The sequence below is a fragment of the Pygocentrus nattereri genome, chromosome 28 (assembly GCF_015220715.1).
Source record: "Pygocentrus nattereri isolate fPygNat1 chromosome 28, fPygNat1.pri, whole genome shotgun sequence".
NCBI classification, from domain to species: Eukaryota; Metazoa; Chordata; class Actinopteri; order Characiformes; family Serrasalmidae; genus Pygocentrus; species Pygocentrus nattereri.
The window spans coordinates 21,706,768-21,732,516 of NC_051238.1; the positions used below are offsets into that span (position 1 = coordinate 21,706,768).

A 25,749-nucleotide genomic window follows, 5' to 3' on the forward strand; every position below is an offset into this window, starting at 1 on the left:
CAGTAAGAGTCCTTGGGCAAGACTCCTAACACCGCCTTGGCCTACCTGTGTAAAATGATCAAATTGTAAGTCGCTCTGGATAAGAGTGTCAGCCAAATGTAAATAGCATAACACCACTTTTTTGTGTCCAATACCAAAGCTGATATTGAAATTGTGAGTATCTGCCAATACCGGTACCAATCCAATGTTGTTTCTTTAAAAACTTGCATTTTTAATTGAAGCATTTCCTTAAGGATAAGCATCTAAGTATACCATCCCGCAGGATCATTTCAGGAATAATCAGATGTCGTCTTTTTTCTAGCCGATAGAACTCCTTCAAACCTGATCATTCCTAACAGCCTGACATCAATACCCATTGATCTTGATATGTCATCTCTAGAGTCTATCAGATTGGAAAATGTGTTACAATCATACAAACTGCCAAGTAAACACTGCCAATACAGTGCGAAGTTCCATCTGCATCAACGATTAAGTTTTCAAGATCAAGTAATCGGATTTAATCAATAAGGCATGTCAGCCCAAATAACACCACGCTAATGTGACCATCAACAAGCACTTCATAAAGCATGCGATCCACTCACACAGTGGCCAGCAGCAGCTCAGGAGCCCTTGAGCATTCATTTGCACCATGGTTACGTAACAGCCCTCCAAACAGCAATGATGTCTGTTTTAATGGGAAAAAGTACCAAATTGTGTTACACTATGATCCTAAAGAGTTGGCCAGTGCCTTGGAAAAGCCATGAATGCCCATTCACATAGAGCAAAACTGACCTTTTCAGTATCAATTAGCACATCGCTGCCTTTCCAGAGCAGCCATGGGAGGACCTGATAATAAAACTCACCGGACAAGTTGAGAACTATTCCAAATCTGATCCGTCTTTCACAGGAATCCCCACCTATTCCCTTATCACTCGTACTGCACCCAGTGATGAACGGTGACATTTAAAGTGAGAGATTTTTGTCTCTTTTTCCCTCCCATCACACACGCAGCCCTTGGATTTAGAATTACAGCCTGCAGCTGAAAAACTGAAGCTAGTGACTCTTGAAGAAACTACTTGTTTAAAAACCATGTTCCAGAATTCCTGCACATTCATACAAATTTAGCCCTCAAAGGGTCCTTATCTTACATTTTCCTTTTTTTCCCCTCTGAGGCGCACTTAGAACATGTGTAGATTTATGTGCCAAAAACTATATTAATATCATAATTAAAAGATAATGATTCATTTTTACCATTTTCAGCCTCTCTTTAGCCTTTTAAACAGAAAGAAACTGTGGAACATTGTGCAGTGCACTGTGTGTATGGGTGAACATCAAAACCAGCACCAGACCAACTTAGACCAGCATAGAATGCACACTGCTCAACAGTTACCAGCTGCTTAAATTGTAGCCCAAAACTGCCAAAGCAACTTGGCAACCCCACCAGCCAAACGCTGGTTTGTGTGGGCTGTTCTAGTGAGGCTGCCAGTGTATTCAGTGTACAGCAGTCTTAGTTCACATGCAGCAATGCATTATATTTCAGCTCCTTAATGACTTCGTTATTCAGAGAATTCATCATCCATCTCGTTCAGAGGAAAAATGTCTAGGGCAAAACATATCATACTTGGACCATTTTTGCCACGGTGCATGATAGCACCGATTTTGGAAACCCCACTAATTTTCCTCATTGAGAAAACAACCTTAATACCGGAGTTCCTCATGTGGGTGTGATGCCAATTAGTTTGTCCCGTTTGTTCAAATTAGTTTTTCCAAATAAAAATAACCTTAAAATGAAAACCTCTTATGCACATCATACAGAGAAAAATGGTTTGCTATGTCACGTGCGAGAGAAAGAAAAGGTTTTATTTGCTATAGCTTCACAACCCAAAAAGTTGCACAGCTGATGACGTTCCAAGTGTCCAGTCTGACCCTGAACGTCTCATAGCGTTTACAGCCTAAGGTCTAGTCCTAGACACAGACTAAACCAGATTAGCCCCAGTTCTCATTTTCAAGAGACTCTTTTCATTCGTGACTTCTTGGAAAAAAAGAAAAAGAAAAATGAAATATAAAAAAAGAATTCACTGAATTTACTTGATTCAAATGTGCACAGCATTTCCATGTGGACAAAACATAACATCCACACTATTTTCTCTTCTGGTTTGCTTACTTCAGCCAATAATGTTGATGTATTGTTGTGTGTGTGTCAAAATAATATGCACATTTAAAACAGGCATATTTAAATATATTCAAAACTACACTGATGTATCAGCCCAGATGCTGGTTTGGTTCCCAGAGATTTCTCATGCAATGTAGAGAAAGTCTTGGGTCCATTCCACCAGAGTCGAGGGAGAATCTGTCTTTAAAATCCCTCGTGGCTACAAAGACATAAATCCTCTGAGACCGGTTTACAGTTCAAAGGGCCAGTTTGAGTGAGAGTGTGTTGTGAGTGAAGGTGAGTCAGGTGGTTAGACAGGGTGTGGGTGTGTGGGTGTGTGTGGGTGTGTGTGTGTGTGTGTCAGATAGGGGGCCAGCTCTTCATGACTTCTTGGTGAAGCGACTCTGGAATCCACTGACAGTATGCTGACAGGAGATCTGTCAAAAGAGATGAACATTTCTTTTTAATGAAAACGCATGCCATTCCCCATTTAACCCTTAGAAGTCAAAGTTATCACTGGCGATGACAAAAAACATGATGTAACTTTCTATAACTACACTCATTCATTGAGCACTGAAATTTAAGGTGAAAATATTCTACCAATACTGTCCATCCTAGACTTTAAATTCATATAATCTATTCACCATATACACTGAACATAAATGTAGTTAAATTATGCAACAGAAATGTACTGTAATTACATTTAAATAATTATGGAATTACAGTATCTAATTATTTAAATGTAATTACACTACGTATGTAATGTGAATTTAATGCATGACTGTAGTGCGCTAATGGTTAAAGGTACTACTTTGTAGTGCGTTTTTCAGTTGATATGAAAATTTTGTGGTTAATATCATGTTTTTGTTTCTTTAACCATGATGGTGTTTGGCGTGCAAATTCACCAGTTCAGCCTGTCACCATGCCGACCTGATACAGCAGTCAATATTTAGAATTTATTATTTTATTCTTCCCTTTAGAAGATTACATATTTAATTTTAGGCTCTTACAGTCAAGATCAGGGGTTTATACATACCATTTTAAGAGCACTGTAACTGTAAAGCGCACTGATCTCTTCAATTCCTGATTACTTGATCTGAGTAATTTTCATGGAACAAACAAAAACTTCTACACCCATTCTTAAGCCATTTAGAAAATCAAATGGCAGGGTCACCACAATCAATCAGTTCACATTTAACTTACATCGACAAAACAGAAAAGCAATCAAAATCAGTCCCAAACAAATTCTGGCCATACTTACATTTTCCATTTTTTTCCCATGCAGCTTCTAAGGAATCTCTGTTGTCGACTTTCTCAGACACCAGTGCTTCCAAAAGAGCTTCAGTGCGAGGTTGCAGCCTAAAATACACGTAAAAAGGTCAAACAAAACGACCTATTTCTTGCTATACAAAGACAAATATAACATTTATTTCTATACATTGTGTCCTTACTTGGCCCAAGTTTTCAGCATGGTCGAGGGGCTAGACAGTAAATGTGTACTGTACTGCTGCAACCTGGGACAGACCTGAAACATTCATCCAGAGTATTATTTCTTGGTACAAGCCTCCTCTGTACTGTAACTTCACTGTTTACTCTTTTGCTCTACCAATAACAAATTGTCGATATACGGACAACCAGAAGCACATACCTGTCCCTCCAGCAGAAACTTGGCAAACAGTTTGTAGCGCTCAATGCCTTCTGGATGATCCAATTCTATGGCAGGAAGCTTCCAACCAATTCTAACTGTGAACATACATACAACATAGAGTAAGTTAATCAAAGTTTTGGGATATTTGTAGACATAGTTGAAAAATGTTCAACTTAAGCAGAAATTGCTGCTCATCATGTGCCAAACTGAACCAGAGCGCAAAGAGAATAGTACAACATATTTACTTGCATTCATGACTTAAAAATATTCAACTCAAACTTTTTCTCCTCCAAAAAGAAGTGACATAATTGCTAGTTTCTTGAGTCTATCTACAGCGTTTTACTGGGCGCTCTGAGCATCCTGACCTATCATAGATGTTCTTTGGGTGCTGGGATGAATCAAGGCACAAAAGTAAATAATAAAAAAATGTAATACATTTTTGTGTTTTCAATACATTGTACACTACATTGCATATAACTGCAATGTGCTATTATGTCTAGATCATCGTGCCCTCATCACAATATTAAACTACTGGCCTACAGCCCCTTCTAACCACACTCTTTCCTCTGCTGGAGTGATAATTAAGTCCTTTTGGTTATTTAGTTTTTAATTAGTTTATATTTACTTCTTTACTGTTTTTCAAATATTGAAACATTAATCTCAACCATAAAATATTATAATGTAACATCTTTACAACATAATATCTTTCCCCTAAATCATTCAGCCCTAGTTCATACACAATAACAGTCAACTGGAAGAATCAACAGCACTATAAAAGTCCAGAGAAAGTTTGAGGAGTCTTACAGAAGGTGCTCTGCTGTTGAGACCTCACTCTGCCACTGTGTGGGCAATACCAGGGGGCGGGGTTTTTCTCTGGTCCGCTGAAGTGACAATACTGCGGGATGAGCTTTGGAATCCAATCAGGTTGCACAGCGCACACACCTACAAGCCATGGTGATAATGCAAACATCAGACATCAGCCTGCAGCACAATAGCATCTGCTATATTCACATTTATCTATAATACAGGTAACATATACAGTGCAAAAAAAAAAAATAATAAAACAATTTGTGCTAAACCAAGCGTTACTATTTTGCCACCAGGGAGACCTCATTTCTTCTTGGAATGCACGTTTTGAAGAAAAGTTCAAGTAGGGATTCAGATCACTCGTCAAGAGCAGAACCTTTTTCTACAGCCTTAATCGACAACAAGGCCAGTTACTGAAGATTAAAGGCTTCTCACAATGAAAACCAATCAAAAAAAAACAGGAAAACAACTTTTTCCTCACACCTGTAATTACGCACAAATGCTCAAATGCAGTGTCTCACACACACCTTTCATGTACATCTTGGTGGTCTCCATGACCTCCTGGTAGACGACAAACTCAGGCAGTGTTTTGTGGAGGGCAGAGGAAGGGTGGATAAATACAGGATCATCCAGCAGGGGGGTCTACACAACAAGCCATACACAAGAACATTAAACTCAAGCCAGAGGCCAAATCCACAAAAGTATCTGAAGCAAGAACATTTTATTTGTGCCTACAGAAACTCATCCATGTCTTCATCCCCAACAGGGTGGACTACAGTAATGGTGTCTTAACTGGACTTTATTAAACAGATTTTTACAGCTCAGAATGCTGCTGTGAGAGTTTTAACGAGGATCGAGAGGACAAAGCACATTGCTTCAGATCTAAAATCTTAAGTACTTCTACTAGTCTATAAACCACTGAAGGGTTAAGACACACCAACTGTAATGAGAGTAAAGGCCTGTAACTGGGGCAGGCAGCTGTAGTACCTGTGGAGTAGCATAGCCATACAGCTGAATTACCAGCATACCTTCCTACCTTATAAATATTAGATTACTATGAGCTTAGCACTCTACAAAGCATCTATATTCAGAACATTAGCTTGTCAAAAAAGTCTATCATCTACAGCAGATAGCCAAGTTACCTTGGGATGATTCAGCTCATAAAAGAAACATTTATCGTCCTGTACAGAATGACTTTGCTGGTAAAAACCTGTCTGGCATTTGCAAATATCGCCTCAGAATGTAAAACCCCAAACAATCCAAAATAAAGCCAAAATTGTTTTGTTTGTTTATGGTCAGCAATGGCATGCTCTTCCTTACAGTTGGAAGTCGACAACTATAATATAATGTTATCACCTAACTGGCCTAGAACATACTAGGGGCCGCAAAGATAGCTTTAAACACTTCAGTGAATGTTATCCATGTTTATATGTGCATTTTTATTGAATTTAACTAATACTTTATTGTTGCATTATATTTTGCCAGCCCTGTTGGCTATTTGCACATCTGTATTAACTAGTTTTAATTTCGCAGATGGAAAACAGGTTTATCTACCCAATCTGCATGCTGTGATGAGTCTTTTGGAGCAAGATATGCTGGCCGCACTGAAAGACGTGTGACTTTCATGGCATCGCGTCTTTAGAAGTTATTCATCAGTGCTCTTTAAAGCACTTAAATGCTAGCCATCCCTAGCAACCACTTTATTTCCAAAGAGTGCACTTTTATTGTGCCTTTACACGTTACACAAAAACAACACACACTGGTTATCAAAGTAGATGTTTTTCAAGTCAAATGGACGTTATTTCAAGTGGGAAACCAGAAAAGAGGTCCTCTACGTACAGCAGCCAATCTTACAGGTCAAACACATTTTATTAGAATGAGGCGACAATATGTATGCAGCAGAATTATTATCAGCTTAAGTGAAATGTGTTTAACTACTAATTATATATCCCCTTATCCCAGTTCCCGTAAATGCTGGAAGACTGTTAACCACAGTGCATTTGGTCACCTTGTAGCCATTTCTCCATTTTGGATCCAGCATCTCTTCAGCTTGTACTCTTCTGGCCAGATGATCGCCCAAGCCTGCCAGCACAATCTGCCTCAGACACACAACCTGAGATTCAGTAGGGGGTGCCATTTTGCTGTCCACACAAACGCCCATGTCAGAACACACAGCGTTCACTGAGGGGTAGAGAGAGACAATTCACAAACATATAACAAAAAGCTTAGATTTACTGTGTGAAGTGGTTGACAGTAACTAAGTAAATGTAATTCGTTTCTGTACTTAAGTAGTTTTTGTGCATCTGTACTTTACTTAAGTTTTTCCATTTTGGGAGACTTTTTACTTTCACTCCACTACATTTCAGAGTCTAATATCCGACTTTTTACTCCTACATTTTGAGAAATCTGTCATTCCTTTTGGTTTCTGTGTGTATGAAAATGTAACATGTCAAAACAAAAGAAGCGCAAAGCCAGAGCACCAATCAGGGCCCAGCGGTCACTTTGTTCTGAGCTTGTTTTGACCTGTTGGTCATACCGACCCAGTGCAGCATACGGTTCAACGTCATGAGCACATACATAGCACATCTACCTAAACTATGGAATTAATCTAACTTTGTGTAAATAGAGCACAATATAGAAATATGTCCACATATGCAGTCGTGACTGGCCTGTTTCTTTTTTTCTGAATTCATACAAACACTTTCATTTTATAGTAAATTAGTTTGGGTTAGTTTGTGTTTATGAACAGAGGCCTACAGATCAACACAGTAAAGGAAAACTTATTTGTGATCCTGAGTTTAAAGTCAGTTTTTATTCAACTTGTAACTAATTTACAAAGTAATCTTAAACTGAAACTTTGCTTGTGTGTAAAAAGTGATTTCAGAGCCACTCGGTTCTCCCTGATGGAAACTCTTTACCTTCAGTGTTTTGTGCTTATGATCATTTTAATAGACGTCAGCGTCACTAATTAATGACGTTCTATTAAAAGACTGGTTTACCAAGAGAGACGCTGGAGGATTTTCACCTGAAATGAGTTCATGAAGCGAGTCTTGTTATAAAAATGATAACAGGACATCAGAGCCAGAATTACTCTTTTAGTACTTTTACTTTATACTTAAGTACATTTGAAGGTAAATACTTTAGTACTTTTACTCAAGTGGAGGTCTAGAGTAAGGACTTCTACTTTTACTGGAGTAATATTTTACCTTGGGTGTCTCTACTTTAACTCAAGTACATGATTTGTGTACTTTGTCCACCTCTGACTGTGTGCTAGTAATGGTCAGGACAGAATGCACTACTTGAACGTAAGTAAATGTGATTTGAGCATCTAAGAACAGCACTGTCTGAAATAAAGGCTAAATTAAAACCCATAATCCTCTAGCTTTCTTGTGCAATACATGCCTAATATTATGGTATCATACATTTCACCTTCTGTATCTCAGCATGCACCCATGGACGATCATTGCTGAATACTATGTGCTGAACATACTGAAAGTGTCTAAGAATCAACAGAAGCGAGAACATAAAAGACATATTGCTGTGAATGAGTTTGTAGGAAGGTTGTTGGGAGGTTTGTTGTTTTTGTGACTACAAATTTACTCTCATTTTCTGCTATCTTACAAATTAGTGTTAGATGACTGATCTGGACATGCAAACCCCATCACTACAGCAGATACAAAAAGCTCATGAATTTGTTTTGCTGGCATTTCAGTGTAACACTATAAAACAGATCATATTGAAATATGTCAAACATGCACCGCTTCATGGAAATGAAATTTGACACATCTGGGCAACTTTGACAGCTCTTTTGTGTGTGTGTGTGTGTGTGTGTGTGTGTGTGTGTGTGTGTGTGTGTGTGTGTGTTTGTTCACCTGCATTAGTAAGCTGCCCCCGCAATCTTCGTATCTCCAGCATGGCTTTGTAGCGAAGACCATTCTCCTCACAAAAGCTTGGCATGCAGCCAGCAAACTCACACGCCCCTACGGCACCTACCCAGCAATTATAAAACTCATTGGAGAATACAGTAGTGTATTTATACTTTATTTTACGTGTGTGTACGCAAGTGGGTTTTTGTGATTTACCTAGCATCACCATGAGGTCTCCAAGCAGTAGAGACGGACCCTGCCCTGCCCACAGCCTCCTCATCTGAACAAAACGAGCCTTTCTCCCAGCCAGCTTACTGCTCTCCTGCTCACTACTCGCCTGCCTAATGGAGACACGTTGAGCGAGAGAACGACAAAAAGATAGATATATTTATATCAAACTCCACATAATGTTCCAGATTTCACATGTCGTTACTGTCGTAAAGAAAACCTCACGGCTCTTAAACAGGATTTTACAAAAGATTGACACATGTATGACACAAATGTAAATAAAACACACATTCACATTGTGCCATATGATGCTGTTCACTCTGCGGTCCTATTGTGGGTAGAGGGCGTTTGAGTAGTTTGAGCATAGCAGACTTTTTTGGATCTTGAAGGAAATACTTTAAGTAAAATATCAAGTAAATCGTTTTAACGTAGAGCAATTTTCAAGGAAAAAAATCGGATCCGTATCAACAGACATTAAAGTTGATTTCGGAAGACAATATATTAGGCCAAGTCTATCATAAACTGCTCTAATGATGTAAAGGCTGGTTATTTTGAAAAGGGTTATGAGGTTTTCTAGGGACAGCAACAGTATGGATCTTAAAAGGCTGTTTGCTCACCTGTCCAGTTCCTCAAAGATCTCTCTGACAGTCATGGCTGCCACTATAGTAATGACGTAGGGCATGCAGCCCTGCTGGCGACCCAGAGCAAGCATCTTAGCATAGCGCGGGGCAACAGGAAACGCCGCCATTGCACGACCCAGAGGGGTTATAGGGCAAGACAAACGAGCCCTCTCCATGTCCACCATGCTGAGAGAGAAGGATATACTTAATAAAGCAACTGAAAAGGCAGAAAGGGTGGTGAAGAGAGAGATTAATGAAAGAAGAAGAGAAAGACAAGGATCGTACCGTCCCTGGCGAGGAGGTTCCTCCAGAGCTCCTAGAGAAACAAGCAGCCGCTCAGCTGACACCAGCGCCTCAGATGAAGGAGGGGTCGGGAACGGAAAGTTCACAACCTAAAAACGCACCACGTACTGAATGGAGTAGCTGTTTACAGTAAAAGCATGCAGAGATGAACTATTTGTTTGATGGTGATATTAATGGTCATTTAAAACCCATTTCATTTGTTTTATACGTCTCAAACTACAGATGCCGTATTGGATGCCTGCTTGGGTAAATAAATAATTTGGATTCTGATTAAAGGTTCAAATTCAACAAGTAATAATGCATTAATATGATTTATTTACACCTAGTTTGACCGTCTGCACCACAGTGTAGCTTTTGTATGAAACGTTCTATTGATGGGTTTCTTAATAAAACCAAACAGTTACTGCTGTTAAAGATTAGTTTATTTCACTTTATGTGCTTTTATTAACTTTGTATCTTTTCTTGAGCTTTCTTTTGTTTTCCCTTGCCCTTTGTGTTAATCTTGTTTGTATTTTGTGTGGGGGCTGTGGAGAGCCAGTATTTTGTCATGTAACGACCCCCAATGGTCAGCCTATTTCACATCTGGTTATCTGTAGCTCCCCACTCTAGCATTGCCATTTGTTGAAGGGATATCTTGGGAGACATCCTGGCTTCTAGATGGGGGTGGGCTATAAAATCCTGGGTGGGCCTCAACAGCGCTATTTTAATTACAAAGGTAGAGGCAGCCGCCCATCAAGTAGGGGGGCTTCGGGGTCGTTTACACAAAGAGACAACTAGAGGGCGTGTGTTACCTGAGTGACTAAGTTTGATGGTTGTGCAAGATGAATTAGACTTGCTTGGTTGGGAAGACGCACGTTCATTAAATATCTTTTTCCTCGAGTCTCCACTCTTTCTTTGAGAAACAAATGCTTGCCAGCTGAAGTCAACACTGCCATGCTGTGAAATTTTGTTTATCAACAAAATAAATTTGTTCAGAATTTGAAGTACCATTTAAAAACAAAACATGCCATCAACGCCAGCGATATCAGTAACCTGGCAGACTACATTAATAGTGGGAACGTACAGCCTTTGTTGTGGGAAGATAGTGGGAATAGTAGCTCAATATATGGGAATATAGTGGAAATATAGCTCAATAGTGGGAACATACAGCCTTTGTTGTGCTCACTGGATGTTTGTGATGAGAACTTGAAACCGTGATAAATGTATATAAATTATGAGAGTTTCATATTAATTTTGGTTCAGGTTTACATTCACACAATGAAAATGTATCTGTTTTGCTGAATTGTTTTGTTTTGTTCACTCGTACAGCTATAACAGAATGAACTGCATGTGAAAAGGAAAGAAAATATTTCTTTTGGGTCAAATTTGTGCAAATGAGTCAAACAATTTATCTTGATTACTTACACAAAAGAATGTGATTAATAGCAATTATTTTAATTGAGTAGTTTGTGCATATTCACATAAACACATATTAGTCCCTAACAACAGGCATGAACAGATGTGAACAGAATGAAGTATGAAACTCTCCACAAACCTTCTCAATGTTGAGATCTTTCATCTGAAGGACAAGGTCTTCGACCGGTCGGCGGGTAATCTCAGCCTCAGAGAACAAGCTAAAATCACTGAATACCGCAGAGGAGTACAGCCTACACACAGAAAAATAAACACACATGCATTCATTACCAACCACAACCAGACTAAAACTGATATTTCAATAGGCAACCACCTACCAGACTTTCCGATACAGATGTACACCGAGGAACACACAGGTAGTGAAGCATTGTGGGTACACCACGCTATGCTTCACAGACCTCGGTTACATTACTAATTTGTAAGTCATGCTGGATAAGACCCTCTGCCAAATGCATAAATGTAGATATAAATAAAAATTTTACCTATAGCAGTGTCCCGGCTCTGTTCTTCCTGCCCTTCCAGCTCTCTGATTGGCTGAGGCCTGTGAAATCCAGGTGACCCTAAAGGAGGAGACTCCTGTCACTTTGTCGTAGAATCTCTTCTTCACCCGGCCACAGTCCACCACGTACTTAATACCAGGAATAGTCAGAGATGTCTCTGCCACGTTGGTGGCAACCACACACAAACGAGCTTGTGGAGGAGGTGGACGAAACACCTGTACGTGCGCACACGCACACACACACACACACACACACACACACACACACACACACACACACCAAAAGGCACAGATTAATGTGTCTGAAAAGACCTGCACATATGAAGCCAGAATGTGATTACAATTCAGCATTTTTTACTTTTTCTTTAAATAAAACAAGAAGAAAGTAGTAAGAAAATTGATATTGCATATTAAACTAAACAAACATGAGAAATAAAGTACTTTAGCTTGCTGTTCAGGTGCCAGGAGTGAGTACAGAGGCAGCACATACAGCGGAATAGAGGGATCAGCCTTCTCCTCTACGAGTCAAAAACAGACACATATTCCAGTTATGCATTTCAGGAGTATAATATATTGACAATTAATTCAATCTTTCACATAGACTAAACATAACAAAACAGCAGGTTAAGAAATCTCTTAGATTAGGCAGTTGTATTTGCATTCTTTCTCCTGCACACATATGCATAAACTAATTTTACTTGCCTTGTTTCAGTGAACCAGCACAGTATAACCTAGATGCAGAAACTATGTATAAACCATGTATTATGGTGCACAGCATGCATAAAATGATAACAAGAGACATGATGTCCAAATTTGGATGGCCAAGTTCAGAACGCCTTTGGTTTCACTTTTGGTTCAGTGTTCACAAAATCAAAAAAAGGTAAATTAATTTGTGTATATATATATATATATATATATATATATATATATATATATATATATAGCTGTCCTATATTATTATATAATAAACAGACAAATAAAAATGGTTAAAAATAACTTGAAATAAAATCGTTCAACATTACCATAGAAATGTCTCAGTAAAGTTACCATTTTGGAGATATAAGATTTTGGGACAGGGATGATAATCACAGTATAAGCATAACGCAATTTTTCTGTCAATAGTGCAACCTCGGTACAGAGTCTGAGAGAAAACTGTACAGAACATTTGATTAAAATCTGACCAGCGTCCTCTGGGTTATCGCCTAAATCCAGGTCCAGGTCTGAACCTTCCTCAGCATCATCATCGATACCAGCCTGCCGATCCTCATCGCCCTCATCCACAGGCAGAGCAGAGTAGTTATCCAGATCTATCCTTGGAAGAGACTGACAGAGAGGGATAAAGAGAGATCAGTTAGAAAGAACAAAAGCAGAGTGAATAATCTACAGTGATTGTTCTCGAGAGTGCAATCTATAATCTGTATTCTTTCTGTGTAATAATTCTTAGATGTGCAATATTATATAACGCTATAAGCTGTCCAAGGAATGTGCAACAACACCTGCTACTTCATCTGTCTACTGTCTATTGACTGTCTTAGAATATATAGTTTTATAGTCCTTTTTCTTTATATTTAAGATTTGTTATACTTTTTTTCCTTAAATACTGCACTTTATATATTTTAGCCTTATGTTTAAATTGTTTTGTATGTAGGAAATGCCGTTGGATTGCTGCTCAATTTCATTGTACACTGTGCAATGACAATAAACTCATCTTATCTTATATATGAGTAATAAATAACAATACCACTGTTTTCTTCTTGTTTACTTTCTTAAACTTCCTGAGCTCCTCTGATGTGTCCTCTGCGTCTGTAACAATAAGTATGCAAAGACTTGTTACAGGGTTATGTTAGCAATAGTTAGTGTGCACGTGTGTGTGTGTGCGTGTGTGCACTGACCAGTGTGTTGTACACTGCCTCTGTAGGGGAAAGCTTTCCTCAGTCTCCTGCACACAGAGTGCACCTCTGCCTGACCAGTCAGAAACACCAGGATACCACCTAGAGCACAAGAGAGATTCAGTCTGTAACTAAGGAAATTATCCATGTGTACATGCGTCAGGGTTTTTTATTTTAGCAAATTATAAAAAAACATTTATTCCATTTATTGTTAGACACTGGCTAGTATCAAAGGGGTCATATTTTACATATTGTATTTTTTCTCCTGAGGTTCACTTAGGAGGTTTACGTGTGTTTATGTTAAAAAAAACTTAATATAATTATTTTTGCAACACTTCTTTATTCCTAAGAACGGAATACGCACACACATGAATGAAATGTGCATCACACATAAATTCTGGGGGGGAAAAGGAAACATCAATGCATTTGACACCCTCGAACACAGTTGACTGTGGGGCTGCAAATATTTAAATTTTTGAAAATTCTATGAATATTCTAATACTATAAAAATAAAAAAAGTTTGACATTTTTCACTATATTAGCCAAAAGTAATAATAATAATCATAATAATAATAATAATAATGTTGATTTTGACTAAAGTAACATCGCTGACTATTTTCTTAGCAACTTGCACTAAAACACTAAACCAAGGATCCTGCCCAATCTGGCAACCCTGATCAGGTTGCAGGCTGCCTGAGCAGTAATGCATGGTGTAGATAAGCAGAGGTGCCTTTTAAACCATCTTCTTAAAAATGAACTTTTTGGTCTATTCATGTCATGAGGTGATTAAGTTCTTAAGCTGCTTAAATCACTTCAAACCAAAGCACGTGCTGAACTGAGCCTCATCAGCTTTATTATCTGAATAATTTTCTTTCAGCTCTGGACAGCTCTCTAGCCTAAACACATTTATTTTTGGTAATAAACACAAATGAGAACATGATGGCAAGGTACCAATCAGTAGTAATCAAAAATTTACGTTAAGACTAATTCTGTTTCAGAAACTGCGGCACATCTTCAAGCTGGCTATTTGAACTGGTTATGCTGAGTGGAGACCTGTGAGCATGTGTGTTTGTCTGACCTGGAGGCAGCATGCGGTGAATCTTGCAGGTTTTGCGGAAGGCCTCTCCTGTGTAATCCTCCATCGCTGTGTGTTTATTAAAGTGAACTGTGACTGGGAACTGACGAGCTTCCACCTATACACACAAACACAGCCATGCCTTTAAAGAGTTTCCTTTATTAAGGTACAAGATATGTATAGAATAGTAATGTGAATAACTAAACAGACAGCAAAACATGACTGTGGTTTCTAAAGCTCTATGATAGATGAACGTAAAAAGAGAAGGAAGTGAGGGATCTGACCGAGATGACTGGAGGAGAAGTGCGGAAGAGTCTCTTGTTTTCAGTGAAGTCCTCCACTCGCAGTGTAGCTGACATGATCAGAAGCTTCATAGGCAACCCTTTCTGTAGGATTTAACATGAACAAACACACTAAAGTAAACACGAAAGGTAAAGCACAAAGTGTTTTTCCTTCTATAATATCTACATGACACCCAGTACTACTGAGGGTCTCTGAGCTAGCTGAGCGTTTTCTCTCAGTGATGGGTGGGGGTTGCGGCAGGGGAAGAGAAATATGATTTTATTGGTAATATTATTACTGCATCGTGGGGCATCAGAAATGAATTTTAAGAGCTTTTCAGATTATTTTCCACCAGGTAAAGCAGAACAGCACAGTATGGTTACGAATCTGAACGCAGAACTAACTGCACACTGCTAGAGTCCCTGTGTCTATTTCCAATCGCACAACAGAAAAGCAGAGGGGGTCACAATATTTCCCGTAAAAAGGCCAGTTTTGACTGAAAGTTGAAGCAAAAACAAAAACAAAACAAAACAAAAAAATCCTATATTGGTTCTTATGAAAGGAATAATTGCATATAACACAAAATAATACGCAATTAGATCCATCTCATTCCTTCTGTCTGTGTTACCTTGTTGCGGAGCGGTACGATGCGTGAAAGCAGTCCAATGAGGATGTCTGTGTACACACTGCGCTCATGAGCCTCATCAATTACGATCACACTGTACTTCTGCAACAAGAAGTCCTGAACAGACACAAATATGAACATAATTAAGCTGAAATGAAACCAAGGTGTTTGCCAGGATGAATATCCAAAATCATTTCAGTATTCTTTTTATTTAATGAGATAACACAAAAAAAAGAGAAATGTTAATATACATATATAAATTATTTAGGTGGCGCAAGTAAAGTGGGTGTGTAGGACTGAGCGTGCCTGTTCACGCATATTACCTTCTGAATCTCTTTCAGCAGAACACCATCAGTCATAAACTTGATCTTGGTGTCTTTTGTGACATTCCCCTCGTATCTGATCTGAAAAGACACCACCCTGATAACACACAGACACACACACACACACACACACACAGTTGGTTAGACAGTTAAGATGTACGTACCAAGAAAGCATCAAAGTATCAATGCACACACCCCGTAGAGAGATTCATCTCTTTGGCGACTCGATGAGACATGCTGACAGCTGCCACTCTCCTAGGCTCAGTTACACCAATTATACCACCAGCACTGAGAGAGAGAGTGGGAGAGGGAGACCCAGAGAGAGAGACAGAGAGAGAGAGCAACATATTAACGATTATCTTTGTTAAAATTGATTTTTAACTGTCAATACAGCTTTTTACCTTGAGTTTGTATTTGTGCATCTGTTGTGTGAATTATGGCATAACTGTACTAAATAAAAGGTTTAAATAGAAGCATCATCATACCGTCAATTTTTGTTTTTCAGTTTAAGCAGTATTTTCACCCATACATTTCATAGATAATGAGCATTAAATCCACGATTAAAAAGTCCATTAAACTGCAAAGCAAATTTTTAATTCCATTTTGTGAACTTTACATGTGGTATCCAGGACCTGACACCCAGCTGCAATATATGCTGTAGGCTAAGCGCTTCAGACTGTTTTACAGTACATAAAAATTATAAATATTTTTTTTCACATTTATATTTACATTTGTCATTTGGCAGGCGCTTTTATCCAGAGTGACTTACAATTACGTCATATTAAAATGGAAGGAAAATGTAACATTAGAAGTTTTGCCCAAGAACTCATATCAATACAGCATAGTGTGCTTGTCTGGACAGAGAATGGAACCCAGTGTGCCATGCGGAGAGGCAGCAGTGCTACCCATTATGCTTATGTTCATTAACTTTATCAATGTAAACTGAAATATCACCTGATACTGTGATACGTTTGGAATATAGCATAATACTGAATTTTATCAAACAGCAATATCTATAAATCTGTGAGTGGGTGTACCTGGCGTATCCAGCCTCGTAGAGGAACTGTGGAATCTGTGTAGTTTTCCCACTGCCCGTCTCGCCACACAACACCACAAACTCGTTCTCCCTGACTGCCTCCATGATCACCTGCTCCTCAGCCAACACCGGCAACTTCAGACGAGCCTCCTACAGCACAAACACACAAAATCAGAGTTTTAGACACCTAAACTAGGGCCGAGACAAAACTACTAACACAAAACATTTTTCAATACCATTTGATATCATCATCATTTCCTAATGCTCAATTTGCAGCTTGAACAGTACAGTTCCATCTTTGTTAAATTTCTGTATCACTTTTGCTACGGTATTCTGACTGATAAGTAAGGCTTTGCTGATCTTCTTGTAGCCTTCACCTTTCTTGTGTAAAGAAAATATTTTGTTTCGCAGGTCTTGTGACCTGACCATTTCTCTTCCATGTGGTGCCATTGATGACATGAAATGGGAAGAGGTTTTATTGTTAAGTAACGCCCTTTTATAGTCACCTGTCTGCTGGACACCTGTTTAATGAATAATTAGTCTCACCTGTGGTTGAATTCTTGTTCATTAGAATTTTGTTGTCTAAAATTTAGCTATGCTCCTACGACTTTCATTGAGGTGTTACTTATTTTTGCAACATGGTCTTGAATGAATTTGTTAGGATAACAGTATGTCATGTCATATATATGTGTGTGTGTACTTAGCAAGCTAAGTCTCCTGTCATGCTGATTTATGTTGTTGGCTGGATTCTCAAATTCTTAACTGATGTCTCTTCTACTTCGGTCTCCCCTGTGCTCCAGCCAGCGAATCAGGAATAGATCAAAGTCATCAAAATCCGCCATCTTTAACACGTGTCAGGTGCATTCTACACGGAAGTCCTTGTATTGCAGCACATGACATAGATAATGCAATTTCTCTAATTCCACCCTGTGTTTTCATTGGATGATTAACTTTAAAGAAACCGTTGACTGAATAGCAATAACAGACGCTCATGTGAAAAGTCAGGTGTCTAATATTCGCAGATCCTTTAAGCTAAGCGGCAGCTGATGAAAGCGCCGAGTGAGTGAAGGGCATCGCATTTTTGGCATCTGTCTCGTCATCTTACCCTCACATCTCTACCGAGCGTCCTCAGAGGGAGGAGCTAAGAAAGGATGCAAGAGAAGGAAATGTGGTCATACGGCTGAAGGATTTGAGCAGAATATCTTTGTAAACAATAAATGTGACTGTGATTTAAACTGCAATCATTTTCTATCGAATTAGGCCAGTTCTTTTTTCTTACCCAAGAAGCCCAACACATCCACTTTTTCTGGTTTGAGTCTTGAACAATGAACACAATAAACCAGCTGGTCAGTTAATTGTGTATGTGATGTCACACCACATAGGCATTTGGTTGCTTCATCTACAGGCAGTTTACAAGTTTTGTTATCAGGTTAAATCTCATCTGATTAAAACTTGTTAAGGCAATGTTGTTGAAAGAATAGGCTATAAAAAAAAATAAACTTGTGATTTTAAAATTGCACTTCAAACTTTAAGTCAGTGATTTCGATATAAAATGATATGAATTTTTCAGCCATCTCCAATTAAGGATGAGATCCACTTGTTTTATTTTGCTGAATGTCCTTCCCTTTAAGCCAATTAAAAGGCTTATGCCACCACCTAGTGTTCTGAAGTAGCCATTGTTCAAGCCTTTGCTGATAATGCTGGACTAAATAACAAAGCAGCATTATAACACAATTTCATCAAATACCCCAAACTTGCATTATCAGTACAAACATTTTGGCAGTTACTGTTTTTGTCTGATGACCCAATACAAAGCTTTTCTCTTACTTGTATCTCCGGCAGCCTGTCCACTGGAATGAACACAGCCGGCTGACAGTCCTCTTTCTTTTTCATTGTAATTTTTGATTCTTTTTCATTTTCCACTTTCTTTTCCTCCTTTACTTCCACCACTTTCGGTTTCTCGTCTTCTTGCTGCGCCACCTTTTCTGAAGGTTTTGCTTTTTCTGAAACATCTTGTCTTGTCTCATCCTCCTCTTCTTCTTCAGATGAGTCTGATTCTCCACTCTTTTCTTCCTCAGAAGAATCCACTTCGCTTTCATTCTCACCTTCGTCCTCCCTCCTCCTCTTCCTCTTTCTGTTAGCACCACTCAGGCTGCTGATTTTGACTGGAGCTGAACTGTCTTCTTGGGTCTCATGCAGAGATCTACAAATAGGTAAAGTAAAAAAGGTTTTAAGGATTTCAGGTGAATCCAGAGAGACCAACAGCATCCAAAATAGTTTGTGTGAATGTGCTTACCTTTTAGTCTGATAGAGTTTGTCTCCGGTGCCCAGTTTGGAGGTTGTGTATAGCAGCTTCATTTCTGATTCTGGAAGCTGAACTTCTGCCAGTTTATTCAAGACATCTGCTCGCTGAATGGAGAGAGAAAATGCAGTAAAGCTTACAGTCATACTCTCAGAAACGTAGACAAAGCACAGTCTGAAAATACAGCAGGCTGTATGTAAACATTTGAGAAGGCAACACTAATGTATATACACTCACTGGCCACTTTATTAGGTACATTATGTGTACCTAATAAAGGTTTATTAGGTGTTCAGTTGCTTGTTAATACAAATAGCTAATCAGCCAATCAAATGGCCACAACTCAATGCATTTAGGCATGTAGAGGTGGTCAAGACAACTTGCTGAAGTGCAGACCGAGCATCAGAACGGGGAAGAAAGGGGATTTAATTGACTTTGAACGTGGCGTGGTTGTTGGTGCCAGATGGGCTGGTCTGAGTATTTCAGAAACTGCTGATCTGCTGGGATTTTCACACACAACCATCTCTAGGGTTTACAGAGAACGGTCCGAAAAAGAGGAAATATCCAGTGAGCGGTCAGTTGTGTGGAGGAAAATGTCTTGTTGATGTGAGAGGTCAGAGGAGAACGGGCAGACTGGTTCCAGATGATAGAAAGGCAACAGAAACTCAAATAACCAACCGAAATCTGTGAGGAACGTTTCCAACACCTTGTTGAAAGTGTGCAACGAAGATTTAAGACAGTTCTGAAGGCAAAAGGGGGTCCAACCTTTTACTAGCCTAGTACCTAATAAACTGGCAGTGTGGGTATATGTGTATATATATATATATATATATATATATATATATATATATATATATATACACACACACATACACACACACACACACACACACACACATACATACATACATACATATATACATTTATATTTATATATATATATAAAAGCAGCCAAAAGACAAAATCCCCAATCACTGCTGGCTTTACATGAAACATTACAACCTCAATTTAAATTTACTTTGCAAGACCCTTTGTTTACAAAGCTTTTGATTCCATCATGTTCAAATTACCTGATGGACTACAACTAACAAAAACAAGAATAGGTCACTAGGAATACCTAACTGCAATTCCCATGAGAATCAGAACAAAGTTCAAATGGAGACATGTACAGTACACACACGTGCACACAGATCTTTCACGTGTGCAGTTGTGACCGCTTCTGTATTCACTTCATTCAACGTTCATTAATCCTAATGACAATATTCTCACGCTACACTGATTACATGAAGGATCATCAGCAGCAATGTCAATGTGGCAGTTTCACCGAACTCTCTCTTGCACGCACATACAAACCCACAACATACTCGAGCTTTCTTCTCTTTCTGTTCCAGAACTTTCTCTAGGTTCTTCCTCTGTTTCTTGGTCAGAGGTTTCTTCTTGCAGACAGGTTGCACTGCCTTCTGGTTCTTGGTTTTGGTGGCTGGGAGAACCAGCGCATTGCTTTCATCCACTCCTTTCAGTACAGCTGTGTCTGGAAGAAAGAAACAGCCATCTTCAACAGATCTCAGTTTAACACCTCATATCTGTCAGAATCTAATCCTGAAAGAAATGGTGCACTGAATTCACTTGACTTAAACGTGTTCATCAGCAACACACAAACTACTATTATTATGCCACTTTATATAGGTAGACATACCTGTAAGTTCTATATCTTTACATATTCAGTGATTTATGGGTACCTACACTATTGCCCGCTTTATCAGGTCCACTTACCATGTAGGTGCACTTTGTAGTTCCACAATTACAAACTGTAGTCCATCTGTTTCCCTGCATTATTTGTAAGCCCCTTTACATCAGGTCAAGACAGCAGGTATTATTTGGATCATTCTCACCTCTGCAGTGACATGCAGCTGGAGTTTTTAAACAACTCTGTGTCACTACTGGACTGAGAATAGTCCACCAACAGCATGATGTGGGCAGAAACTGACCAGTGATGAAGGATTAGAGGATGACTAACACAATTTCGTAGCAAAAGATGAGCTACTGTCTCTGACTTTACTTCTACAAGGTGGACCAACAAGGTAGGTGAATCTAATAGAGCGGACAGTGAGTCAACACATTTACACAGCACTTCTGACAATGCTGCACCTAATAAGGTGGCCTAGTAACACTTCTGAATCAGTGTTGTGTTATGTCACCGAAGATTCAATAACAAGGTGCAGCGACACTTGACAGCTATACATGAAAATCATAATTTAAGGTATTAACCATAGTCAAATAAACTAGCAGATGAAATTTTATTACCGCCTAATTCCACCACAACGTCAGCCTCCTTGTGGGCAGCAGGTGCTGGTTTGGCTTCATTCTGCTGCCTCCCTTTCCAGTTGTGCTTCTTTCGCAATCTCCCCATCACTGAAGACTACAAATACCACAACAAACACATTTCATGAATAGCAATGTAGGTTTACTCCGTTACATGAAGTCAGATAAACAGATTTGTACTTTTCTGAGTATTTTCAAATGATAATACTTAGAACTTCTACTTATGTCTTTATGATGGAAGTTATTAGATCTGACCAATTCCTTATTTGTGTTTGACTTCATTCTGTCCTGCTTGTAAAAGTATCTGTACTTCTTTATGGCCAAGACTCTATTTTCACTACTATACAGCTTTACTCAATTATGTTAGACCAAGTATTCATTAAAAAACAGCCTAACTTGAGCTCTTATGCTGGCAGATGGAAGTACTGGAAATGTCCAGTGACGCTCTGTAAGTTACCCAGCACTCAGGAGGTTTTTGACCTGATGCTTTTGTACTTTTACTCAAGTTTATAGCTAGAATACTTTTACTTCTGCCTGAGGTAACCCATCATTTCAGAGTTTCACTGGAATACAGTAGTTAACCTAAATAATATATGATTATTTATCATGTTGACAACTATCCTGTCACTTTTAAAACATCCCAGTCAGAAAACAGCACGTTAGAGAGGGTAAAAACGGGATTAAAGCTGAAAGTTGGTGTTTACTACGCTATTTACACACGAGCAGTCAGGGGTTAGCAAGCAAGCTAACGAGAATAACAAACTCAATAGCTAAACAAAAAACGCCAGCAGTGCACAATTAAATTACAATACGTTTACTTACAATAAAACAACGTAATGTATGCGAAAATAATCCTTTTAAACTCCCGAGTTCACATTTGCATTAAAACTCACGTGTGGTTAACAACACACTGCGCACCACCGTAATGGTACCGACTGCACACAGCCGTCACAAAGGTTCCTTTTCCTTCCCCTCTTGTCCCATGAAGAACGGCGTTGTGGCTCGTGGTCATAATCGTGTTATTATATTATGACCAGTGGTGGACAGTAACCGAGTAACTGAGTAACTGAGTAAATGTAATTGGTTTCTGTACTTAAGTATATTTTCGTGTATCTGTACTGAAGTTTCTCCATTCTGGGCGACTTTTTCCTTTCACTCCCCTACATTTCAGAGTCTAATATCTGACTTTTTACTCCTACATTTTGAGAAATCTGTCGTTCCTTTTGGTTTCTGTGTGTATAAAAACGTAACATGTCAAAACGAAAGAAGCGCAAAGCCAGAGCACCAATCAGGGCCCAGCGGTCACTTTGTTTAGAGCTGGTTTTGACCTGTTGGTCATACCGACCCAGTGCAGCACGCGGTTCAACGTCAGAGCAGCAGCATAAAACTTTTGGGAGAGTCTGTTCAACATAAATGATGAACTAACCTAACTTTGTGTAAATAGAGCACAATATAGAAATATGTCCACATATGCAGTCGTGACTGGGCTGGTTTATGTTTATGAACAGAGGCCTACAGATCAGTATAGTAAAGGAAGCTCATGTGTGATCCTGAGTTTAAAGACAGTTTTTATTAAACTTAAACTTGGAAATAAGTTGCATTAAGTTAATTAATCTTTTAGTATTTTTACTTTTGACAAGGCGAATACACTCACCGGCCACTTTATTAGGTACACCTTGCTAGTAAAAGGTTTGAACCCCTTTGGCCTTCAGAACTGTCTTAATTCTTCGTGGCACACTTTCAACAAGGTGTTGGAAACGTTCCTCAAAGATTTTGGTTGGTTATTTGAGTTCCTGTTGCCTTTCTATCATCTGGAACAAGTCTGCCCATTCTCCTCTGACCTCTCACATCAACAAGGCATTTTCATCCACACAACTGACCGCTCACTGGATATTTCCTCTTTTTCGGACCGTTCTCTGTAAACCCTAGAGATGGTTGTGCGTGAAAATCCCAGCTGATCAGCAGTTTCTGAAATACTCAGACCAGCCCGTCTGGCACCAACAACCACGCCACGTTCAAAGTCACTTAAATCCCCTTTCTTCCCCGTTCTGATGCTCGGTCTGCATTTCAGCAAGTTGTCTTGACCACCTCTACATGCCTAAATGCATTGAGTTGTGGCCATGTGATTGGCTGATTAGCTATTTGTGTTAATAAGCAATTGAAACCTAATAAAGTGGCCAGTGAGTGTACTTTTGTACTTTTACTCAAGTGGAGGTCTAAAGGGAGGAACTTCTACTTTTACTGGAGTAATATTTTACCTTGGGCATCTCTGCTTTAACTGAAGTACAAGGTTTGTGTACTTCATCCACAACTGATTATAATTATACACCACATACAGTTAAAAAGGGCTGACTTGAACCACTTTGGAGTTTATCCAGACAGTGCTGTGGCATCAGTGATCAAAGTGAAATATACAATTTTTCGGTTCAGGTCAATTTTCTAAAAGGTTCTACACTGAAACATACACAACACATTCTCCATTAATCTGAAGAGCTATTTCATCATGCAAAGAACCATTTAAGCGTGAAATGGCTCTATATTGGACTCATGGTTCTAAACAGAAGCATTGCCTTTACTAAGGAACCCTTGAAGAACCACCTAAGAGCTTATTTTTGCCCAGTATCTTTTTAATGGTGGAATCAGGAATGCTGACCTTATATGAGGTGGGTGAGGCCTGCAGTTTCTTAGATGTTCGGGGGTCGTTTGTTTTTTTTTGTTTTTTTTTTTTGTTTTTTTTTTTTTTGCCTGTCTTGTCTGGCAGATTTGCAATCAGAATTATGGTCAGACTGCGTTACTGTGCCAAACAGATTTACTTTTCCAAAATGAGCACTATAGATTATAGGCTCATCTTGTCAGTGTTTCTTTTTCTTTATTTATTTTTTAATTATTTGATTTCATTTTGTTTATACATTTGATATTTTAATGAAAATGTGTTAGCATCATGCCAGACTTGACAGGCCAGGGGAATCTGTAAAGAAGGGAGAGGAGAGATAAGCGGGGGGGGGGTGGGGTGGGGGGGGAGGGTAAAAAAGGGAAATAACATAAGGGCAGAAAAAAAAGAAAAACACAGCGCAAATGCCACGGCGATGGTTCACCAACTGCTGCTCCTGAGAAAAGAGAAGAAAGTGTACCTAAGACGTACAGCACTTGGAGATACTACACAAATGACTGTGATGTATGTGTATGTGAGTGTGTGTGTTTGTGAGTGCAGTACAGTATAAATTTGTCACAAGATGCACTCAATATCGAGGGCAGAAAGCTGCGACAACATCCCCCCAGAGGCCAGAGGAAGGCAGAGAAAGACCAGGGAATCCCGCCCGCCGCGGCCCCCCCAGGAGCAGTGGAGACCCTGGGCCGTATCTCCCAGTGACCCCTGCATGCCCACCCCAGCGGAAGGGAGAGGGGGACTCCGGACAGCACCCCCCCAGCCATGGAGCGCAGGTCCAGGGGAACCAGAGGAACCAGAGCCGCCCGCAGGATGCCCCTCCCCATCACGAGGCAGCAGCAAAGACCCAGCGCCTCATACGCCCGAGAGCCAACCACCACCCAGCAGGGCCCCATCCCCGCCGAGGGGCCTTGAGGCCCTGAAGCCCCAAGGCGCCCCCCATCTGGGGGGGAAGTAGCAACCACAGGGGAGCAGCCGGGAGAGGACCGGGGACAACAATCCCCCGACCCAGAACCAGCTGTCCTCACATACACTCAACCTCATATATACATCTACATACCTTCACTCCCTTATATTCCTCCACCCCTATATATACACCTACGCACACATACCTCCACACCTATATACATTCCTACATACATACATACACCCACATATATACATACACATCACCCCAATATGTACAAACACCCACCCATATATACACCCCCCGTCACCCTAGATGAGGTGGGGGCGAATGGAAAGGCCAGCCAGTAACAGTTTGTATATGGATGCATACATGGGACGAACGTGCACACGTGCGGGGGGGCGCACACACGGGAGGAACATGCACGACTGCACACGAGTCCGAGGGCGCACGCCAGGGAAGAATGCGCGCGGGCGCACAGACGCCCACACTCACCCAACCATACAATGCCACATGGCCGGCACCGCCATACCGGCCACCCTCCACGGCGGGGGCGGCGGGGGCCCCAGCAGCAACCCCAGAACGCCAGGAATGCCCCCGGCCCAGCCCCTGTTCCGGCGTTCAACACCCCGCCCCGGGGGTCGTTTGTGACTTCCAGAATGAGCCTTTGCTGCAGTCTTCAAGGAATTCTGGTAGTCTGGCCACTTTTGGGAACATTCAGCATTGTTCAAAGTTTTCTCCATTTGTAGATAATGGCTTTTGCTGTGAGTCTCAGAGCTCTAAAAAATTGCTTTGGTAGATTTAAATAACT

At 39.9% G+C, this 25,749-nt stretch overlaps 1 protein-coding gene across 2 annotated transcripts; it reads right to left on the minus strand.

Annotated features, from left to right (window-relative positions):
* Positions 1–1,818: 1,818 nt before the first annotated feature.
* On the minus strand, positions 1,819–22,344 carry dhx37 (DEAH (Asp-Glu-Ala-His) box polypeptide 37). Of its 2 annotated transcripts, none has more exons than XM_017702794.2 (28): positions 22,260–22,344; positions 21,349–21,463; positions 20,409–20,575; positions 19,042–19,154; positions 18,573–18,948; positions 16,747–16,895; positions 15,905–15,997; positions 15,710–15,806; positions 15,390–15,503; positions 14,764–14,865; positions 14,483–14,597; positions 13,408–13,506; positions 13,257–13,318; positions 12,697–12,838; positions 11,957–12,033; positions 11,499–11,731; positions 11,138–11,249; positions 9,586–9,692; positions 9,298–9,486; positions 8,669–8,793; positions 8,459–8,575; positions 6,595–6,767; positions 5,114–5,228; positions 4,584–4,721; positions 3,780–3,874; positions 3,583–3,656; positions 3,393–3,490; positions 1,819–2,568 (listed from the first exon to the last, which is right to left on the minus strand). In XM_017702794.2, exons 2-28 carry the CDS (start codon positions 21,452–21,454, stop codon positions 2,492–2,494), a joined length of 3,465 nt encoding a protein of 1,154 aa, XP_017558283.2. In that variant the 5' UTR covers positions 21,455–21,463; positions 22,260–22,344; the 3' UTR covers positions 1,819–2,491. The 2 variants fall into 2 exon arrangements, with proteins under 2 accessions (XP_017558283.2, XP_017558282.2); XM_017702793.2 differs by having other exon boundaries at positions 22,189–22,333.
* Between the last annotated feature and the right edge of the window lie 3,405 nt (positions 22,345–25,749).

Excerpts from the sequence above, each read along its gene's own strand:
- dhx37 (XM_017702794.2), bottom strand. The coding sequence starts at position 21,454 with ATGGGGAGATTGCGAAAGAAGCACAACTGGAAAGGGAGGCAGCAGAAT. Across the intron at positions 15,807-15,904 it reads GAGATGAATCTCTCTACGGG|GGTGGTGTCTTTTCAGATCA; the intron begins GTGTGTGCATTG and ends GTGTGTTATCAG. Across the intron at positions 15,504-15,709 it reads TGCTGAAAGAGATTCAGAAG|GACTTCTTGTTGCAGAAGTA; the intron begins GTAATATGCGTG and ends GTGTCTGTTCAG.